This window comes from Oncorhynchus nerka, linkage group LG3 (assembly GCF_034236695.1).
Source record: "Oncorhynchus nerka isolate Pitt River linkage group LG3, Oner_Uvic_2.0, whole genome shotgun sequence".
Lineage (NCBI taxonomy): Eukaryota > Metazoa > Chordata > Actinopteri > Salmoniformes > Salmonidae > Oncorhynchus > Oncorhynchus nerka.
This window is the reverse complement of record NC_088398.1, coordinates 82,976,687-82,993,402: the sequence shown is the minus strand read 5'-3', so window position 1 is coordinate 82,993,402 and position 16,716 is coordinate 82,976,687. Positions and strand designations below refer to the sequence as shown.

At 50.0% G+C, this 16,716-nt stretch overlaps 1 protein-coding gene across 1 annotated transcript in view; it reads right to left on the bottom strand.

The window, feature by feature from the left end:
- Window positions 1-16,337, bottom strand: part of LOC135563048 (myc box-dependent-interacting protein 1-like) — a 74,430-nt gene extending 58,093 nt beyond the window's left edge. The window contains exons 1-7 of the mRNA XM_065005860.1: window positions 16,257-16,337; window positions 14,229-14,309; window positions 12,916-12,970; window positions 12,549-12,643; window positions 1,720-1,815; window positions 630-743; window positions 234-326 (exon numbers count right to left, since the gene is read on the bottom strand). Of these exons, the coding sequence (XP_064861932.1) occupies window positions 234-326; window positions 630-743; window positions 1,720-1,815; window positions 12,549-12,643; window positions 12,916-12,970; window positions 14,229-14,309; window positions 16,257-16,337 (615 nt within the window). The remainder of the gene's footprint in view (window positions 1-233; window positions 327-629; window positions 744-1,719; window positions 1,816-12,548; window positions 12,644-12,915; window positions 12,971-14,228; window positions 14,310-16,256) is intronic.
- Between the last annotated feature and the right edge of the window lie 379 nt (window positions 16,338-16,716).

Sequence of the window (16,716 nt, the reverse complement as noted above, 5' to 3'; positions counted from 1 at the left end):
AATCAAATCAATGTACGTTTTATTCACACTCTGTGTGTTTTTCAGTGAATCTTTCATTTGATTTTGAAAACCAGAACTCCCTGGCGTGAAGACAAAAGGTTTTGTGTTCGGGAAAGAAGCTGTGGAAAATAGAAGCTCTTTCTAAACGTCTAAAACTATTGCAGGCAGATTATATACTCGACTACATTCTGAAATCCCCATGAAAGCACTAGTCGACAGGGTGGTGGACCCACCTGGTTCCTAGAGAGGTTACTCTGAGCAATGTTGTGGGCTGACAGGATGCCCTGAGCCCAAACTGGAGTGGCCCTCTCCAACAGAGACACTGGCTGGAGATTGGAAGAGAGAGGGAAGACAGAGAGGAGAAAGCGAGAGGAGAAAGAGTGAGCGAGAGAGAGAAATAGAGAGAGAGAGAGAGAGAGAGATAAAGGGGGATAACGAGAGAGAGAGAGAGAGAGAGAGAGATAAAGGGGGATAACGAGAGAGAGAGAGAGAGAGAGAGAGAGAGAGAGAGAGAGAGAGAGAGGTTTTAAACAGATATATTTAGTTCTGAGTAAATTACTGGCAAACGGAGACAACAGATTGATGTCATTAAAAGGGCCACATATCCATTGATGGAGAGGTCCTGTTACCTTGGTGATCTTGATGCCCCCATCCTTTCCTTTCTTCCCCTTATTGGTCGAAGAGTGGTTGTGCCTGGCGCTGTCGTAGTCCACAAGCTTCCTGTCACGCTTTGCAATACGAGACTGAAGAAGAAGAAGATTACTTTATTGTCCAGAGAAGGAGGGGGGGGGGAAATTAACACACACCTGATGAGAACAGGTCGGTAGGCAGTATGTATGAATCACAGCTAATCATTAGGAAGAGAGAACGACGATGACGATCCTACCTTAATATCAGGGAACTGCCCCAGGTATTCAGGGAACTGGCCTGGGTATTATCCTACCTTAATATCAGGGAACTGCCCCAGGTATTCAAGGACCTGCCCCAGGTATTCAGGACCTGCCCCAGGTATTCAGGGAACTGGCCTGGGTATTATCCTACCTTAATATCAGGGAACTGCCCCAGGTATTCAGGGAACTGCCCCAGGTATTCAGGGAACTGCCCCAGGTATTCAGGGAACTGGCCTGGGTATTATCCTACCTTAATATCAGGGAACTGCCCCAGGTATTCAAGGACCTGCCCCAGGTATTCAAGGACCTGCCCCAGGTATTCAGGGAACTGGCCTGGGTATTATCCTACCTTAATATCAGGGAACTGCCCCAGGTATTCAGGGAACTGCCCCAGGTATTCAGGGAACTGGCCTGGGTATTATCCTACCTTAATATCAGGGAACTGCCCCAGGTATTCAGGGAACTGCCCCAGGCATTCAGGGACCTGCCCCAGGTATTCAAGGACCTGCCCCAGGTATTCAGGGAACTGCCCCAGGTATTCAGGGAACTGCCCCAGGTATTCAAGGACCTGCCCCAGGTATTCAAGGACCTGCCCCAGGTATTCAGGGAACTGGCCTGGGTATTATCCTACCTTAATATCAGGGAACTGCCCCAGGTATTCAGGGAACTGCCCCAGGTATTCAGGGACCTGCCCCATGTATTCAGGGAACTGCCCCAGGTATTCAGGGACCTGCCCCAGGTATTCAGGGAACTGCCCCAGGTATTCAAGGACCTGCCCCAGGTATGATCCTACCTTAATATCAGGGAACTGCCCCAGGTATAATCCTACCTTAATATCAGGGAACTGCCCCAGGTATGTGTCCATGGATATCAAAGCATTATCCACAAGCTTCTGATGGAAGTCTGTCCACAGAACGTCAGTGTCCTGCAACCGGATCAGAAACAAGGAAGTCACCATTAAATTGCACGAGCACACACACACACACACACACACACACACACACGCACACGCACACACACGCACACGCACACACACACACACAAATGCACACACACACACACACACAAATGCACACACACACACACACACACCCACAAACACACACACAATTTATTTACCTGTATATAGAGCAGACACATGAAAACACTTGCAACAACGTAAACAGTATATGGTAGTGGGGTTGGCTGAGTCAAAGGTTTAGCTGAGCCAAAGGGTTAGCTGAGCCAAAGGGTTAGCTGAGCCAAAGGGTTAGCTGAGCCAAAGGGTTAGTTGAGTCAAAGGGTTAGCTGAGCCAAAGGGTTAGCTGAGCCAAAGGGTTAGTTGAGTCAAAGGGTTAGCTGAGTCAAAGGTTTAGTTGAGTCAAAGGGTTAGCTGAGTCAAAGGGTTAGCTGAGTCAAAGGGTTAGTTGAGTCAAAGGGTTAGCTGAGTCAAAGGTTTAGTTGAGTCAAAGGGTTAGCTGAGTCAAAGGGTTAGCTGAGTCAAAGGTTTAGCTGAGTCAAAGGGTTAGTTGAGTCAAGGGGTTAGCTGAGTCAAAGGGTTAGCTGAGTCAAAGGGTTAGCTGAGTCAAAGGGTTAGCTGAGTCAAAGGGTTAGCTGAGTCAAAGGGTTAGCTGAACCAAAGGGTTAGCTGAGTCAAAGGGTTAGTTGAGTCAAGGGTTAGTTGAGTCAAAGGGTTAGCTGAACCAAAGGGTTAGCTGAGCCAAAGGGTTAGCTGAGCCAAAGGGTTAGCTGAGCCAAAGGGTTAGCTGAGCCAAAGGGTTAGCTGAGTCAAAGGGTTAGCTGAACCAAAGGGTTAGCTGAGTCAAGGGGTTAGCTGAGTCAAAGGGTTAGCTGAGTCAAAGGGTTAGCTGAGTCAAAGGGTTAGCTGAGTCAAAGGGTTAGCTGAACCAAAGGGTTAGCTGAGTCAAAGGGTTAGTTGAGTCAAAGGGTTACACCATAACCCATGTATTTTGTCTGTAATAGTATTTCAGCAATTTGTCATGCACTCAAACTCAAACTGCACTTTTCAAAGGTGATATTTAATTCAGTACAGACATGTGTAGATGTGTCCCTAGGCTCAACATACCCTGTCCCTAGGCTCAACACACCCTGTCCCTAGGCTCAACACACCCTGTCCCTAGGCTCAACACACCCTGTCCCTAGGCTCAACACACCCTGTCCCTAGGCTCAACACACCCTGTCCCTAGGCTCAACATACCCTGTCCCTAGGCTCAACACACCCTGTCCCTAGGCTCAACACACCCTGTCCCTAGGCTCAACACACCCTGTCCCTAGGCTCAACACACCCTGCTGTCCCTAGGCTCAACATACCCTGTCCCTAGGCTCAACACACCCTGTCCCTAGGCTCAACACACCCTGTCCCTAGGCTCAACACACCCTGCTGTCCCTAGGCTCAACATACCCTGTCCCTAGGCTCAACACACCCTGTCCCTAGGCTCAACACACCCTGTCCCTAGGCTCAACACACCCTGCTGTCCCTAGGCTCAACATACCCTGTCCCTAGGCTCAACATACCCTGCTGTCCCTAGGCTCAACATACCCTGCTGTCCCTAGGCTCAACATACCCTGTCCCTAGGCTCAACACACCCTGTCCCTAGGCTCAACATACCCTGCTGTCCCTAGGCTCAACATACCCTGTCCCTAGGCTCAACATACCCTGCTGTCCCTAGGCTCAACATACCCTGCTGTCCCTAGGCTCAACATACCCTGTCCCTAGGCTCAACATACCCTGTCCCTAGGCTCAACATACCCTGCTGTCCCTAGGCTCAACATACCCTGCTGTCCCTAGGCTCAACATACCCTGCTGTCCCTAGGCTCAACATACCCTGCTGTCCCTAGGCTCAACATACCCTGTCCCTAGGCTCAACACACCCTGTCCCTAGGCTCAACATACCCTGTCCCTAGGCTCAACATAGCCTGTCCCTAGGCTCAACATACCCTGTCCCTAGGCTCAACACACCCTGTCCCTAGGCTCAACACACCCTGTCCCTAGGCTCAACACACCCTGTCCCTAGGCTCAACATACCCTGTCCCTAGGCTCAACATACCCTGTCCCTAGGCTCAACATACCCTGCTGTCCCTAGGCTCAACATACCCTGCTGTCCCTAGGCTCAACATACCCTGCTGTCCCTAGGCTCAACATACCCTGCTGTCCCTAGGCTCAACACACCCTGCTGTCCCTAGGCTCAACACACCCTGCTGTCCCTAGGCTCAACATACCCTGTCCCTAGGCTCAACACACCCTGTCCCTAGGCTCAACACACCCTGTCCCTAGGCTCAACACACCCTGTCCCTAGGCTCAACATACCCTGTCCCTAGGCTCAACACACCCTGTCCCTAGGCTCAACATACCCTGTCCCTAGGCTCAACACACCCTGTCCCTAGGCTCAACACACCCTGTCCCTAGGCTCAACACACCCTGCTGTCCCTAGGCTCAACACACCCTGCTGTCCCTAGGCTCAACATGCCCTGTCCCTAGGCTCAACATGCCCTGTCCCTAGGCTCAACATGCCCTGTCCCTAGGCTCAACATGCCCTGTCCCTAGGCTCAACATACCCTGTCCCTAGGCTCAACATGCCCTGTCCCTAGGCTCAACATGCCCTGTCCCTAGGCTCAACATACCCTGCTGTCCCTAGGCTCAACATACCCTGCTGTCCCTAGGCTCAACACACCCTGTCCCTAGGCTCAACACACCCTGCTGTCCCTAGGCTCAACACACCCTGCTGTCCCTAGGCTCAACACACCCTGCTGTCCCTAGGCTCAACATACCCTGTCCCTAGGCTCAACACACCCTGTCCCTAGGCTCAACACACCCTGTCCCTAGGCTCAACATACCCTGCTGTCCCTAGGCTCAACATACCCTGTCCCTAGGCTCAACATACCCTGCTGTCCCTAGGCTCAACACACCCTGTCCCTAGGCTCAACATACCCTGTCCCTAGGCTCAACACACCCTGTCCCTAGGCTCAACACACCCTGTCCCTAGGCTCAACACACCCTGCTGTCCCTAGGCTCAACACACCCTGCTGTCCCTAGGCTCAACATACCCTGCTGTCCCTAGGCTCAACACACCCTGCTGTCCCTAGGCTCAACACACCCTGCTGTCCCTAGGCTCAACATACCCTGTCCCTAGGCTCAACACACCCTGTCCCTAGGCTCAACATACCCTGTCCCTAGGCTCAACACACCCGGTCCCTAGGCTCAACATACCCTGTCCCTAGGCTCAACACACCCTGTCCCTAGGCTCAACACACCCTGTCCCTAGGCTCAACACACCCTGCTGTCCCTAGGCTCAACATACCCTGTCCCTAGGCTCAACACACCCTGCTGTCCCTAGGCTCAACATACCCTGTCCCTAGGCTCAACATGCCCTGTCCCTAGGCTCAACATACCCTGTCCCTAGGCTCAACATACCCTGTCCCTAGGCTCAACATACCCTGTCCCTAGGCTCAACATGCCCTGTCCCTAGGCTCAACATACCCTGTCCCTAGGCTCAACATGCCCTGTCCCTAGGCTCAACATACCCTGTCCCTAGGCTCAACATGCCCTGTCCCTAGGCTCAACATACCCTGTCCCTAGGCTCAACATGCCCTGTCCCTAGGCTCAACATGCCCTGTCCCTAGGCTCAACATACCCTGCTGTCCCTAGGCTCAACATACCCTGCTGTCCCTAGGCTCAACACACCCTGTCCCTAGGCTCAACATACCCTGCTGTCCCTAGGCTCAACACACCCTGCTGTCCCTAGGCTCAACACACCCTGCTGTCCCTAGGCTCAACATACCCTGTCCCTAGGCTCAACACACCCTGTCCCTAGGCTCAACACACCCTGTCCCTAGGCTCAACATACCCTGCTGTCCCTAGGCTCAACATACCCTGTCCCTAGGCTCAACATACCCTGCTGTCCCTAGGCTCAACATACCCTGCTGTCCCTAGGCTCAACATACCCTGTCCCTAGGCTCAACACACCCTGTCCCTAGGCTCAACATACCCTGTCCCTAGGCTCAACACACCCTGTCCCTAGGCTCAACACACCCTGTCCCTAGGCTCAACACACCCTGTCCCTAGGCTCAACACACCCTGTCCCTAGGCTCAACACACCCTGCTGTCCCTAGGCTCAACATGCCCTGTCCCTAGGCTCAACACACCCTGCTGTCCCTAGGCTCAACATGCCCTGTCCCTAGGCTCAACATGCCCTGTCCCTAGGCTCAACATACCCTGTCCCTAGGCTCAACATGCCCTGTCCCTAGGCTCAACATACCCTGTCCCTAGGCTCAACATGCCCTGTCCCTAGGCTCAACATACCCTGTCCCTAGGCTCAACATGCCCTGTCCCTAGGCTCAACATGCCCTGTCCCTAGGCTCAACATACCCTGCTGTCCCTAGGCTCAACATACCCTGCTGTCCCTAGGCTCAACACACCCTGTCCCTAGGCTCAACATACCCTGCTGTCCCTAGGCTCAACATACCCTGCTGTCCCTAGGCTCAACATACCTAGGCTCAACATACCTAGGCTCAACATACCTAGGCTCAACATACCTAGGCTCAACATACCCTGCTGTCCCTAGGCTCAACATACCCTGCTGTCCCTAGGCTCAACATACCCTGCTGTCCCTAGGCTCAACATACCCTGCTGTCCCTAGGCTCAACATACCCTGCTGTCCCTAGGCTCAACATACCCTGCTGTCCCTAGGCTCAACATACCCTGCTGCCCCTAGGCTCAACATACCCTGCTGTCCCTAGGCTCAACATGCCCTGTCCCTAGGCTCAACATACCCTGCTATCCCTAGGCTCAACATACCCTGCTATCCCTAGGCTCAACATACCCTGCTGTCCCTAGGCTCAACATACCCTGCTGTCCCTAGGCTCAACATACCCTGCTGTCCCTAGGCTCAACATACCCTGTCCATAGGCTCAACATACCCTACTCTCTACTACAGCTGAATGTCCAGCCTACCTCAAATGTGTACACACCGTTCAGCTCAAAAAATATGAAACTACATAAAGTCCTGAGTCTATGACACCACTGAGTGTGTAAAACACAAATGTATTACCTCAACGTTGTTTCCCAACTTCTCTAAGCCTCTATTTACACTAGAGAGAGAAGAACGTGGAGAAAATGAAGAGACAAATGAAGGCACAAATAAGGCATTAATGAATGAACTAGCACGGATAATGAGCATAGCAAAAGTATAGGTAGGTGTTGAGAAGAACACAATGAACAGGGAACTGATGAGAGAGGAGAGAGAGAGGGGAGAGAGAGAGGGGAGAGAGGAGAGAGAGAGAGGAGAGAGAGAGGGGAGAGAGGAGATGAACAGGGAACTGATGAGAGAGGAGAGAGAGAGGGGAGAGAGGAGATGAACAGGGAACTGATGAGAGAGGAGAGAGAGAGGGGAGAGAGGAGAGAGAGAGAGGAGAGAGAGAGGGGAGAGAGGAGAGAGAGAGAGGAGAGAGAGAGGGGAGAGAGGAGATGAACAGGGAACTGATGAGAGAGGAGAGAGAGAGGGGAGAGAGGAGATGAACAGGGAACTGATGAGAGAGGAGAGAGAGAGGGGAGAGAGGAGATGAACAGGGAACTGATGAGAGAGGAGAGAGAGAGGGGAGAGAGGAGAGAGAGAGAGGAGAGAGAGAGGGGAGAGAGGAGATGAACAGGGAACTGATGAGAGAGGAGAGAGAGAGGGGAGAGAGGAGATGAACAGGGAACTGATGAGAGAGTATAGGTAGGTGTTGAGAAGAACACAATGAACAGGGAACTGATGAGAGAGTATAGGTAGGTGTTGAGAAGAACACAATGAACAGGGAACTGATGAGAGAGTATAGGTAGGTGTTGAGAAGAACACAATGAACAGGGAACTGATGAGAGAGTATAGGTAGGTGTTGAGAAGAACACAATGAACAGAGAACTGATGAGAGAGTAGTGAGAGAGGAGAGAGAGAGATGAACAGGAAAATGATGAGAGAGTAGTGAGAGAGGAGAGAGAGAGATGAACAGGAAACTGATGAGAGAGGAGAGAAAGAGGAGAGAGAGAGAGGGGAGAGAGAGAGGAGAGAAATGGGAGAGAGAGGAGATGAACAGGGAACTGATGAGAGAGTAGTGAGAGAGGAGAGAAAGGAGATGAACAGGGAACTGATGAGAGAGGAGAGAAAGAGGAGAGAGAGCAAACTGATGAGAGAGGGGAGAGAGAGGAAACTGATGAGAGAGGAGAGAGAGACGAGAGAGAGCAAACTGATGAGAGAGGGGAGAGAGAGGAAACTGATGAGAGAGGAGAGAGAGGGGAGAGAGAAGATGAACAGGGAACTGATGAGAGAGGAGAGAGAGACGAGAGAGAGCAAACTGATGAGAGAGGTGAGAGAGAGGAAACTGATGAGAGAGGAGAGAGAGACGAGAGAGAGCAAACTGATGAGAGAGGGGAGAGAGAGGAAACTGATGAGAGAGGAGAGAGAGAAGATGAACAGGGAACTGATGAAAGAGGAGAGAGAGAGGAGAGAGAGGGGAGAGAGGGGAGAGGGTAGCCTCATTCAACCATTGAGGTCAGGGTGGTGGGTCAGGGTGGTGGGTCAGGGTGGTGGGTCAGGATGGTGGGTCAGGATGTTGGGTCAGGATGATGGATCAGGGTGGTGGGTCAGGGTGGTGGGTCAGGGTGGTGGGTCAGGATGGTGGGTCAGGATGGTGGGTCAGGATGGTGGGTCAGGGTGGTGGGTCAGGATGGTGGGTCAGGGTGGTGGGTCAGGATGGTAGGTCAGGATGGTGGGTCAGGATGGTGGGTCAGGATGGTGGGTCAGGGTGGTGGGTCAGGATGGTGGGTCAGGGTGGTGGGTCAGGATGGTGGGTCAGGGTGGTGGGTCAGGATGGTGGGTCAGGATGGTGGGTCAGGATGATGGATCAGGTGGTGGGTCAGGGTGGTGGGTCGGGATGGTGGGTCGGGGTGGTGGGTCGGGGTGGTGGGTCGGGGTGGTGGGTCAGGATGGTGGGTCAGGGTGGTGGGTCAGGGTGGTGGGTCAGGATGGTGGGTCAGGGTGGTGGGTCAGGATGGTGGGTCAGGATGGTGGGTCAGGGTGGTGGGTCGGGGTGGTGGGTCGGGGTGGTGGGTCGGGGTGGTGGGTCAGGATGGTGGGTCAGGGTGGTGGGTCAGGGTGGTGGGTCAGGATGGTGGGTCAGGGTGGTGGGTCAGGATGGTGGGTCAGGATGGTGGGTCAGGGTGGTGGGGCAGGGTGGTAGATCAGGGTGGTGGGTCAGGGTGGTGGGTCAGGGTGGTGGGTCAGGATGGTGGGTCAGGATGGTGGATCAGGGTGGTGGGTCAGGGTGGGTCAGGGTGGTGGGGCAGGGTGGTAGATCAGGGTGGTGGGTCAGGATGGTGGGTCAGGATGGTGGGTCAGGGTGGTGGGGCAGGGTGGTGGGTCAGGATGGTGGGTCAGGGTGGTGGGTCAGGATGGTGGGTCAGGATGGTGGATCAGGGTGGTGGGTCAGGGTGGTGGATGTTGAGGTCTTAGAGCTACAATCTGTTAAATGCTCTAGAGAGAGTCGAGGTCTTAGAGCTACAATCTGTTAAAGGGTCATTTCAATTAGCAGGAATGCCATTATGTTTTTTTCGATTACCAGAACGTAACTTTAATACAGTTAAAAAGGAATGTGTCGGTCTGTTAGATCAACCTGTCCTAACACACTAGTACAGCTCTATGCTCTAATACCAACCTGTCCTAACACACTAGTACAGCTCTATGCTCTAATACCAACCTGTCCTAACACACTAGTACAGCTCTATGCTCTAATACCAATCTGTCCTAACACACTAGTACAGCTCTATGCTCTAATACCAACCTGTCCTAACACACTAGTACATCTCTATGCTCTAATACCAACCTGTCCTAACACACTAGTACATCTCTATGCTCTAATACCAACCTGTCCTAACACACTAGTACATCTCTATGCTCTAATACCAACCTGTCCTAACACACTAGTACATCTCTATGCTCTAATACCAACCTGTCCTAACACACTAGTACATCTCTATGCTCTAATACCAACCTGTCCTAACACACTAGTACATCTCTATGCTCTAATACCAACCTGTCCTAACACACTAGTACAGCTCTATGCTCTAATACCAACCTGTCCTAACACACTAGTACAGCTCTATGCTCTAATACCAACCTGTCCTAGTACATCTCTACTAATACCAAGTCCTAACACACTACATCTCTATGCTGTCCTAACACACTAGTACATCCAGCTCTAATACCAACCTGTCCTAACACACTATGCTCTAATACCAACCTGTCCTCTATGCTCTAATACCAACCTGTCCTAACACACTAGTACATCTCTATGCTCTAATACCAACCTGTCCTAACACACTAGTACATCTCTATGCTCTAATACCAACCTGTCCTAACACACTAGTACATCTCTATGCTCTAATCTGTCCTAACACACTAGTACAGCTCTATGCTCTAATACCAACCTGTCCTAACACACTAGTACATCTCTATGCTCTAATACCAACCTGTCCTAACACACTAGTACATCTCTATGCTCTAATACCAACCTGTCCTAACACACTAGTACAGCTCTATGCTCTAATACCAACCTGTCCTAACACACTAGTACATCTCTATGCTCTAATACCAACCTGTCCTAACACACTAACACACTACCAACCTGTACATCTCTATGCTCTAATACCAACCTGTCCTAACACACTAGTACAGCTCTATGCTCTAATACCAACCTGTCCTAACACACTAGTACAGCTCTATGCTCTAATACCAACCTGTCCTAACACACTAGTACAGCTCTATGCTCTAATACCAACCTGTCCTAACACACTAGTACATCTCTATGCTCTAATACCAACCTGTCCTAACACACTAGTACATCTCTATGCTCTAATACCAACCTGTCCTAACACACTAGTACAGCTCTATGCTCTAATCCCAACCTGTCCTAACACACTAGTACATCTCATGCTCTAATACCAACCTGTCCTAACACACTACAATACCAACCTGTCATAACACAAGTACACACTACCAACCTGTACAGCTCTATGCTCTAATACCAACCTGTCCTAACACACTAGTACAGCTCTATGCTCTAATACCAACCTGTCCTAACACACTAGTACAGCTCTATGCTCTAATACCAACCTGTCCTAACACACTAGTACAGCTCTATGCTCTAATACCAACCTGTCCTAACACACTAGTACAGCTCTATGCTCTAATACCAACCTGTCCTAACACACTAGTACAGCTCTATGCTCTAATACCAACCTGTCCTAACACAGCTCTATGCTCTAATACCTGTCCTAACACACAGCCTGTCCAACCTGTCCTAACACACTAGTACAGCTCTATGCTCTAATACCAACCTGTCCTAACACACTAGTACAGCTCTATGCTCTAATACCAACCTGTCCTAACACACTAGTACAGCTCTATGCTCTAATCCCAACCTGTCCTAACACACTAGTACATCTCTATGCTCTAATACTAAACTGTCCTAACACACTAGTACAGCTCTATACTCTAATACCAACCTGTCCTAACACACTAGTATAGCTCCTACTTCTGACACAAGGGAGAGTGATGGTGAGAATGACAGTGAGTGAGAGAGAGAGTGAGAGAGACAGGTAGAGAAACAGGGAGAGAGAGTGACAGAGACAGGGAGAGAGAGAGTGAGAGTGTGAGCGAGAGTCAGCGAGAGAGAGTAAGAGAGACAGGGACAGAGAGAGTGAGCTAGAGTGAGAGAGAGTAAGAGAGACAGGGGGAGAGTGAGAGAGACAGGGGGGAAGTGAGAGAGACAGGGAGGGACTGACAGAGGAGAGACTGACAGAGGAGAGAGACAGGGAGGGACTGACAGAGGAGAGACTGACAGAGGAGAGAGACAGGGAGGGACTGACAGACAGAGGAGAGACTGACAGAGGAGAGACTGACAGAGGAGAGAGACAGGGAGGGACTGACAGAGGAGAGACTGACAGAGGAGAGAGACAGGGAGGGACTGACAGAGGAGAGACTGACAGAGGAGAGACTGACAGAGGAGAGACTGACAGAGGAAGAGACTGACAGAGGAGAGACTGACAGAGGAGAGACTGACAGAGGAAGAGACAGGGAGGGACTGACAGAGGAGAGACTGACAGAGGAGGGACTGACAGAGGAGAGACTGACAGAGGAGGGACTGACAGAGGAGGGACTGACAGAGGAGAGACTGACAGAGGAGGGACTGACAGAGGAGGAACTGACAGAGGAGGAACTGACAGAGGAGGGACTGACAGAGGAGAGACTGACAGAGGAAGAGACAGGGAGGGACTGACAGAGGAGAGACTGACAGAGGAGGGACTGACAGATGAGGAACTGACAGAGGAGGAACTGACAGAGGAGGGACTGACAGAGGAGGGACTGACAGAGGAGAGACTGACAGAGGAGGGACTGACAGAGGAGGGACTGACAGAGGAGAGACTGACAGAGGAGAGACTGACAGAGGAGGGACTGACAGAGGAGAGACTGACAGAGGAGGGACTGACAGAGGAGGGACTGACAGAGGAGAGAGACAGGGAGGGACTGACAGAGGAGGGACTGACAGAGGAGAGAGAAGAGGGACAAGAGGGAACATAAGGAAGTTAATCTGGCTTTTTTTGTAGCGTAAATAAAGGTGACCTCTGACCTCGACGATGGAGTCCACATCATCTTTGCCGTACCACTCTGGCTCGTACATGTCAGACAGACACTCCTTAAGGTTCTTGGAGGATTCGTGCATCGCTGTCGACGGACAGAGAGACAGACACAGTGAAGAACCAGTGCTGTGCAGTGATCGTAGTGAGGAACACACCACAGTTCTACACACCAATTATCAATATGTGGGTTGTGTCAATTAAGGACCACAAAGGAAAAACACTTTAATGAATATGTTTTTGGAAATGACAAATGAAAGTAGCGTTTGTTCTTGAACAAGTCTTAACAAGTAGTCCCTCCTTGTTTCGGTTTTAGGACCGGAGTCTTATTGAAGGTGTATGTAGACGTCACGGTCTTACTTTGTACTGCCGCCAGGTAGACCCTCAGGTCTTTCTGCAGGTTGGAGCCCTCTGTCTGAAAACAGAACACACCTGATGTCACACATGGCACAGCTCCGGGGGGGCGAGACAAGGTAAGACTGTGGATATGAATTAGAGACGGCGAAGGAATGGAGGCTGCTACTGTATGGGGATCTGTATGGGAGGAAGGGGGATGGGAGGAATGGAGGCTGCTACTGTATGGGGATCTGTATGGGAGGAAGGGGGATGGGAGGAATGGAGGCTGCTACTGTATGGGGATCTGTATGGGAGGAAGGGGGATGGGAGGAATGGAGGCTGCTACTGTATGGGGATCTGTATGGGAGGAAGGGGGATGGGAGGAATGGAGGCTGCTACTGTATGGGGATCTGTATGGGAGGAAGGGGGATGGGAGGAATGGAGGCTGCTACTGTATGGGGATCTGTATGGGAGGAAGGGGGATGGGAGGAATGGAGGCTGCTACTGTATGGGGATCTGTATGGGAGGAAGGGGGATGGGAGGAATGGAGGCTGCTACTGTATGGGGATCTGTATGGGAGGAAGGGGGATGGGAGGAATGGAGGCTGCTACTGTATGGGGATCTGTATGGGAGGAAGGGGGATGGGAGGAATGGAGGCTGCTACTGTATGGGGATCTGTATGGGAGGAAGGGGGATGGGAGGAATGGAGGCTGCTACTGTATGGGGATCTGTATGGGAGGAAGGGGGATGGGAGGAATGGAGGCTGCTACTGTATGTGATGAGAGGAAGGGGTTGTTTTAGTCCAGGACTGGAGTCTTAATGGGTATGTAAATATCATAGAAAAAAAATACTACTTTGTTTTGCAGCATCCCCATTCCTCTCATCCCCATTCCTCCCATCCCCATTCCTCTCATCCCCCTTCCTCTCATCCCCCTTCCTCTCATCCCCCTTCCTCCCATTCCCATTCCTCCCATCCCCATTCCTCCCATCCCCATTCCTCTCATCCCCCTTCCTCTCATCCCCCTTCCTCCAATCCCCCTTCCTCTCATCCCCCTTCCTCCCATCCCCCTTCCTCCCATCCCCCTTCCTCCCATCCCCCTTCCTCTCATCCCCCTTCCTCTCACCCCCTTCCTCCCATCCACCTCCACCCCACCTCCCATCCACCCCACCTCCGAACCAGAAATTACAAAATGGTTCGGTCCGTACAAGATTCTTACATAATGTTTCGGTCCGTACAAGATTCTTACAAAATGGTTCGGTCCGTACAAGATTCTTACATAATGGTTCGGTCCGTACAAGATTCTTACATAATGGTTCGGTCCGTACAAGATTCTTACATATTGTTTGTTGAAGTTGATCACTCCCTCCTCAAATGCAACATCTCTGGTCTCATCTGCTTTCCCCAGTTTCTGCATAACCTGGAAGACAAGACGTTGAACATTCATCTTCATCCTGGCCCGTGGTAGATACAGCAGAGGAAACACTGTCTCTCCTTCATACAGCATGTCTATGTGTCACTAAGACAATCAGGGGGTCATGTACAGTGAAGGAGACACACTGGATACACTTCTATGTACAGTGAAGGAGACACACTGGATACACTTCTATGTACAGTGAAGGAGACACACTGGATACACTTCTATGTACAGTGAAGGAGACACACTGGATACACTTCTATGTACAGTGAAGGAGACACACTGGATACACTTCTATGTACAGTGAAGGAGACACACTGGATACACTTCTATAACAATGTTGATGAATATAGCAGAGTATCCATGTTATAATGTATCTACTGATGAATACAACAGAACCATGTTATACTGTATCTACTGATGAATATAACAGAACCATGTTATACTGTATCTACTGATGAATATAACAGAACCATGTTATACTGTATCTACTGATGAATATAGCAGAGTATCCATGTTATACTGTATCTACTGATGAATACAACAGAACCATGTTATACTGTATCTACTGATGAATACAACAGAACCATGTTATACTGTATCTACTGATGAATACAACAGAGTATCCATGTTAATTCAATGGATTGGGCTGTACTTTTCTAGCCAATCATTTTGAAAAAAACGTTTGCCTAAAAAACGGAAATCAAATGACCCTCCATCGTTAAGACAGTGGATGAATCAAATGGCCCTGCATCGTTAAGACAGTGGATGAATCAAATGGCCCTGCATCGGTAAGACAGTGGACGAATCAACTGATCCTCCATCGTTTAGACAGTGGATGAATCAAATGGCCCTGCATCGGTAAGACAGTGGATGAATCAAATGACCCTGCATCGTTAAGAGAGTGGATGAATCAACTGATCCTGCATCGTTAAGACAGTGGATGAATCAACTGATCCTGCATCGTTAAGACAGTGGATGAATCAACTGATCCTGCATCGTTAAGACAGTGGATGAATCAAATGGCCCTCCATCGTTAAGACAGTGGATGAATCAAATGGCCCTGCATCGTTAAGACAGTGGATGAATCAACTGATCCTGCATCGGTAAGACAGTGGATGAATCAAATGGCCCTGCATCGGTAAGACAGTGGATGAATCAAATGACCCTGCATCGTTAAGAGAGTGGATGAATCAACTGATCCTGCATCGTTAAGACAGTGGATGAATTAACTGATCCTGCATCGTTAAGACAGTGGATGAATCAACTGATCCTGCATCGTTAAGACAGTGGATGAATCAAATGACCCTGCATCGTTAAGACAGTGGATGAATCAAATGGCCCTGCATCGTTTAGACAGTGGATGAATCAAATGGCCCTGCATCGTTAAGACAGTGGATGAATCAAATGGCCCTCCATCATTAAGACAGTGGATGAAACAAATGGCCCTCCATCGTTAAGACAGTGGATGAATCAAATGACCCTCCATCGTTAAGACAGTGGATGAATCAAATACATTACTTTTTAAATATTATTTAAAAAAAACATGGGCTACAGAGTGAATCTGAAGAGCTTTTCAATTTGAGTTAATTTGGCATAGATTCTTACAAGCACGAGAAATGGAATCTGTGGGAACATGTGGGTCTGGGCAGGTGTGATGTCATCGATGTTTACGTGTCTGTGTATAATTTTAATAATCTCACAACAACAACATCTACCGCATCCTGTCGACGATAGTATGTTTTATTAAAGGTTGCCGGTCAACATGTGTCACTGAGTTCTCTCCGGTGAAGTGTCATAACAGGATGGAACCAGATATCATAACCGAAATAACCAGATATCATAACCGAAATAACCAGATATCATAACCGAAATAACCAGATATCATAACCGAAATAACCCCAAACAAACGGTAAATAACAACAAATGAAACCTTATTATGTTTCTTACCTTCTCTTGGGCCCGTGTTAATTTCTTCTGCACGTTACTAGCGAGTTTCCCCGCAGTAACCCCCTTCTCCATCTCAACCATTTTGTCTTCCCGATAAGCTCTCGGATTCAATATAATAAAAAATAACAACTCCTAACGGATAAAGAAGAAGAGACATCAACGTCGACAAAAACAAAAATAGTCACCGCTCGTTATTCTAGGCTTTAAGCACCGTCACAACGTTTCGTAACGGCTGTCTGTGGGTACCGAATAGACCAAGCGACGGGGCTCCAGCTTCCGGTAGTGTAGCCTTCCGTTACGTCAGTCAGTGGATGATAATAACCATTGTATCGGGGTTTTCCTCTTAAAGAGAAAAGCTGACGAGCCCACTGCACATTCCACTATTTCCTTAGGTCTACTGTTATTTCCCCTTTACGCACTTGGGGGCGACATTGCTTTGGTCAGCTCACCAAACAAAACG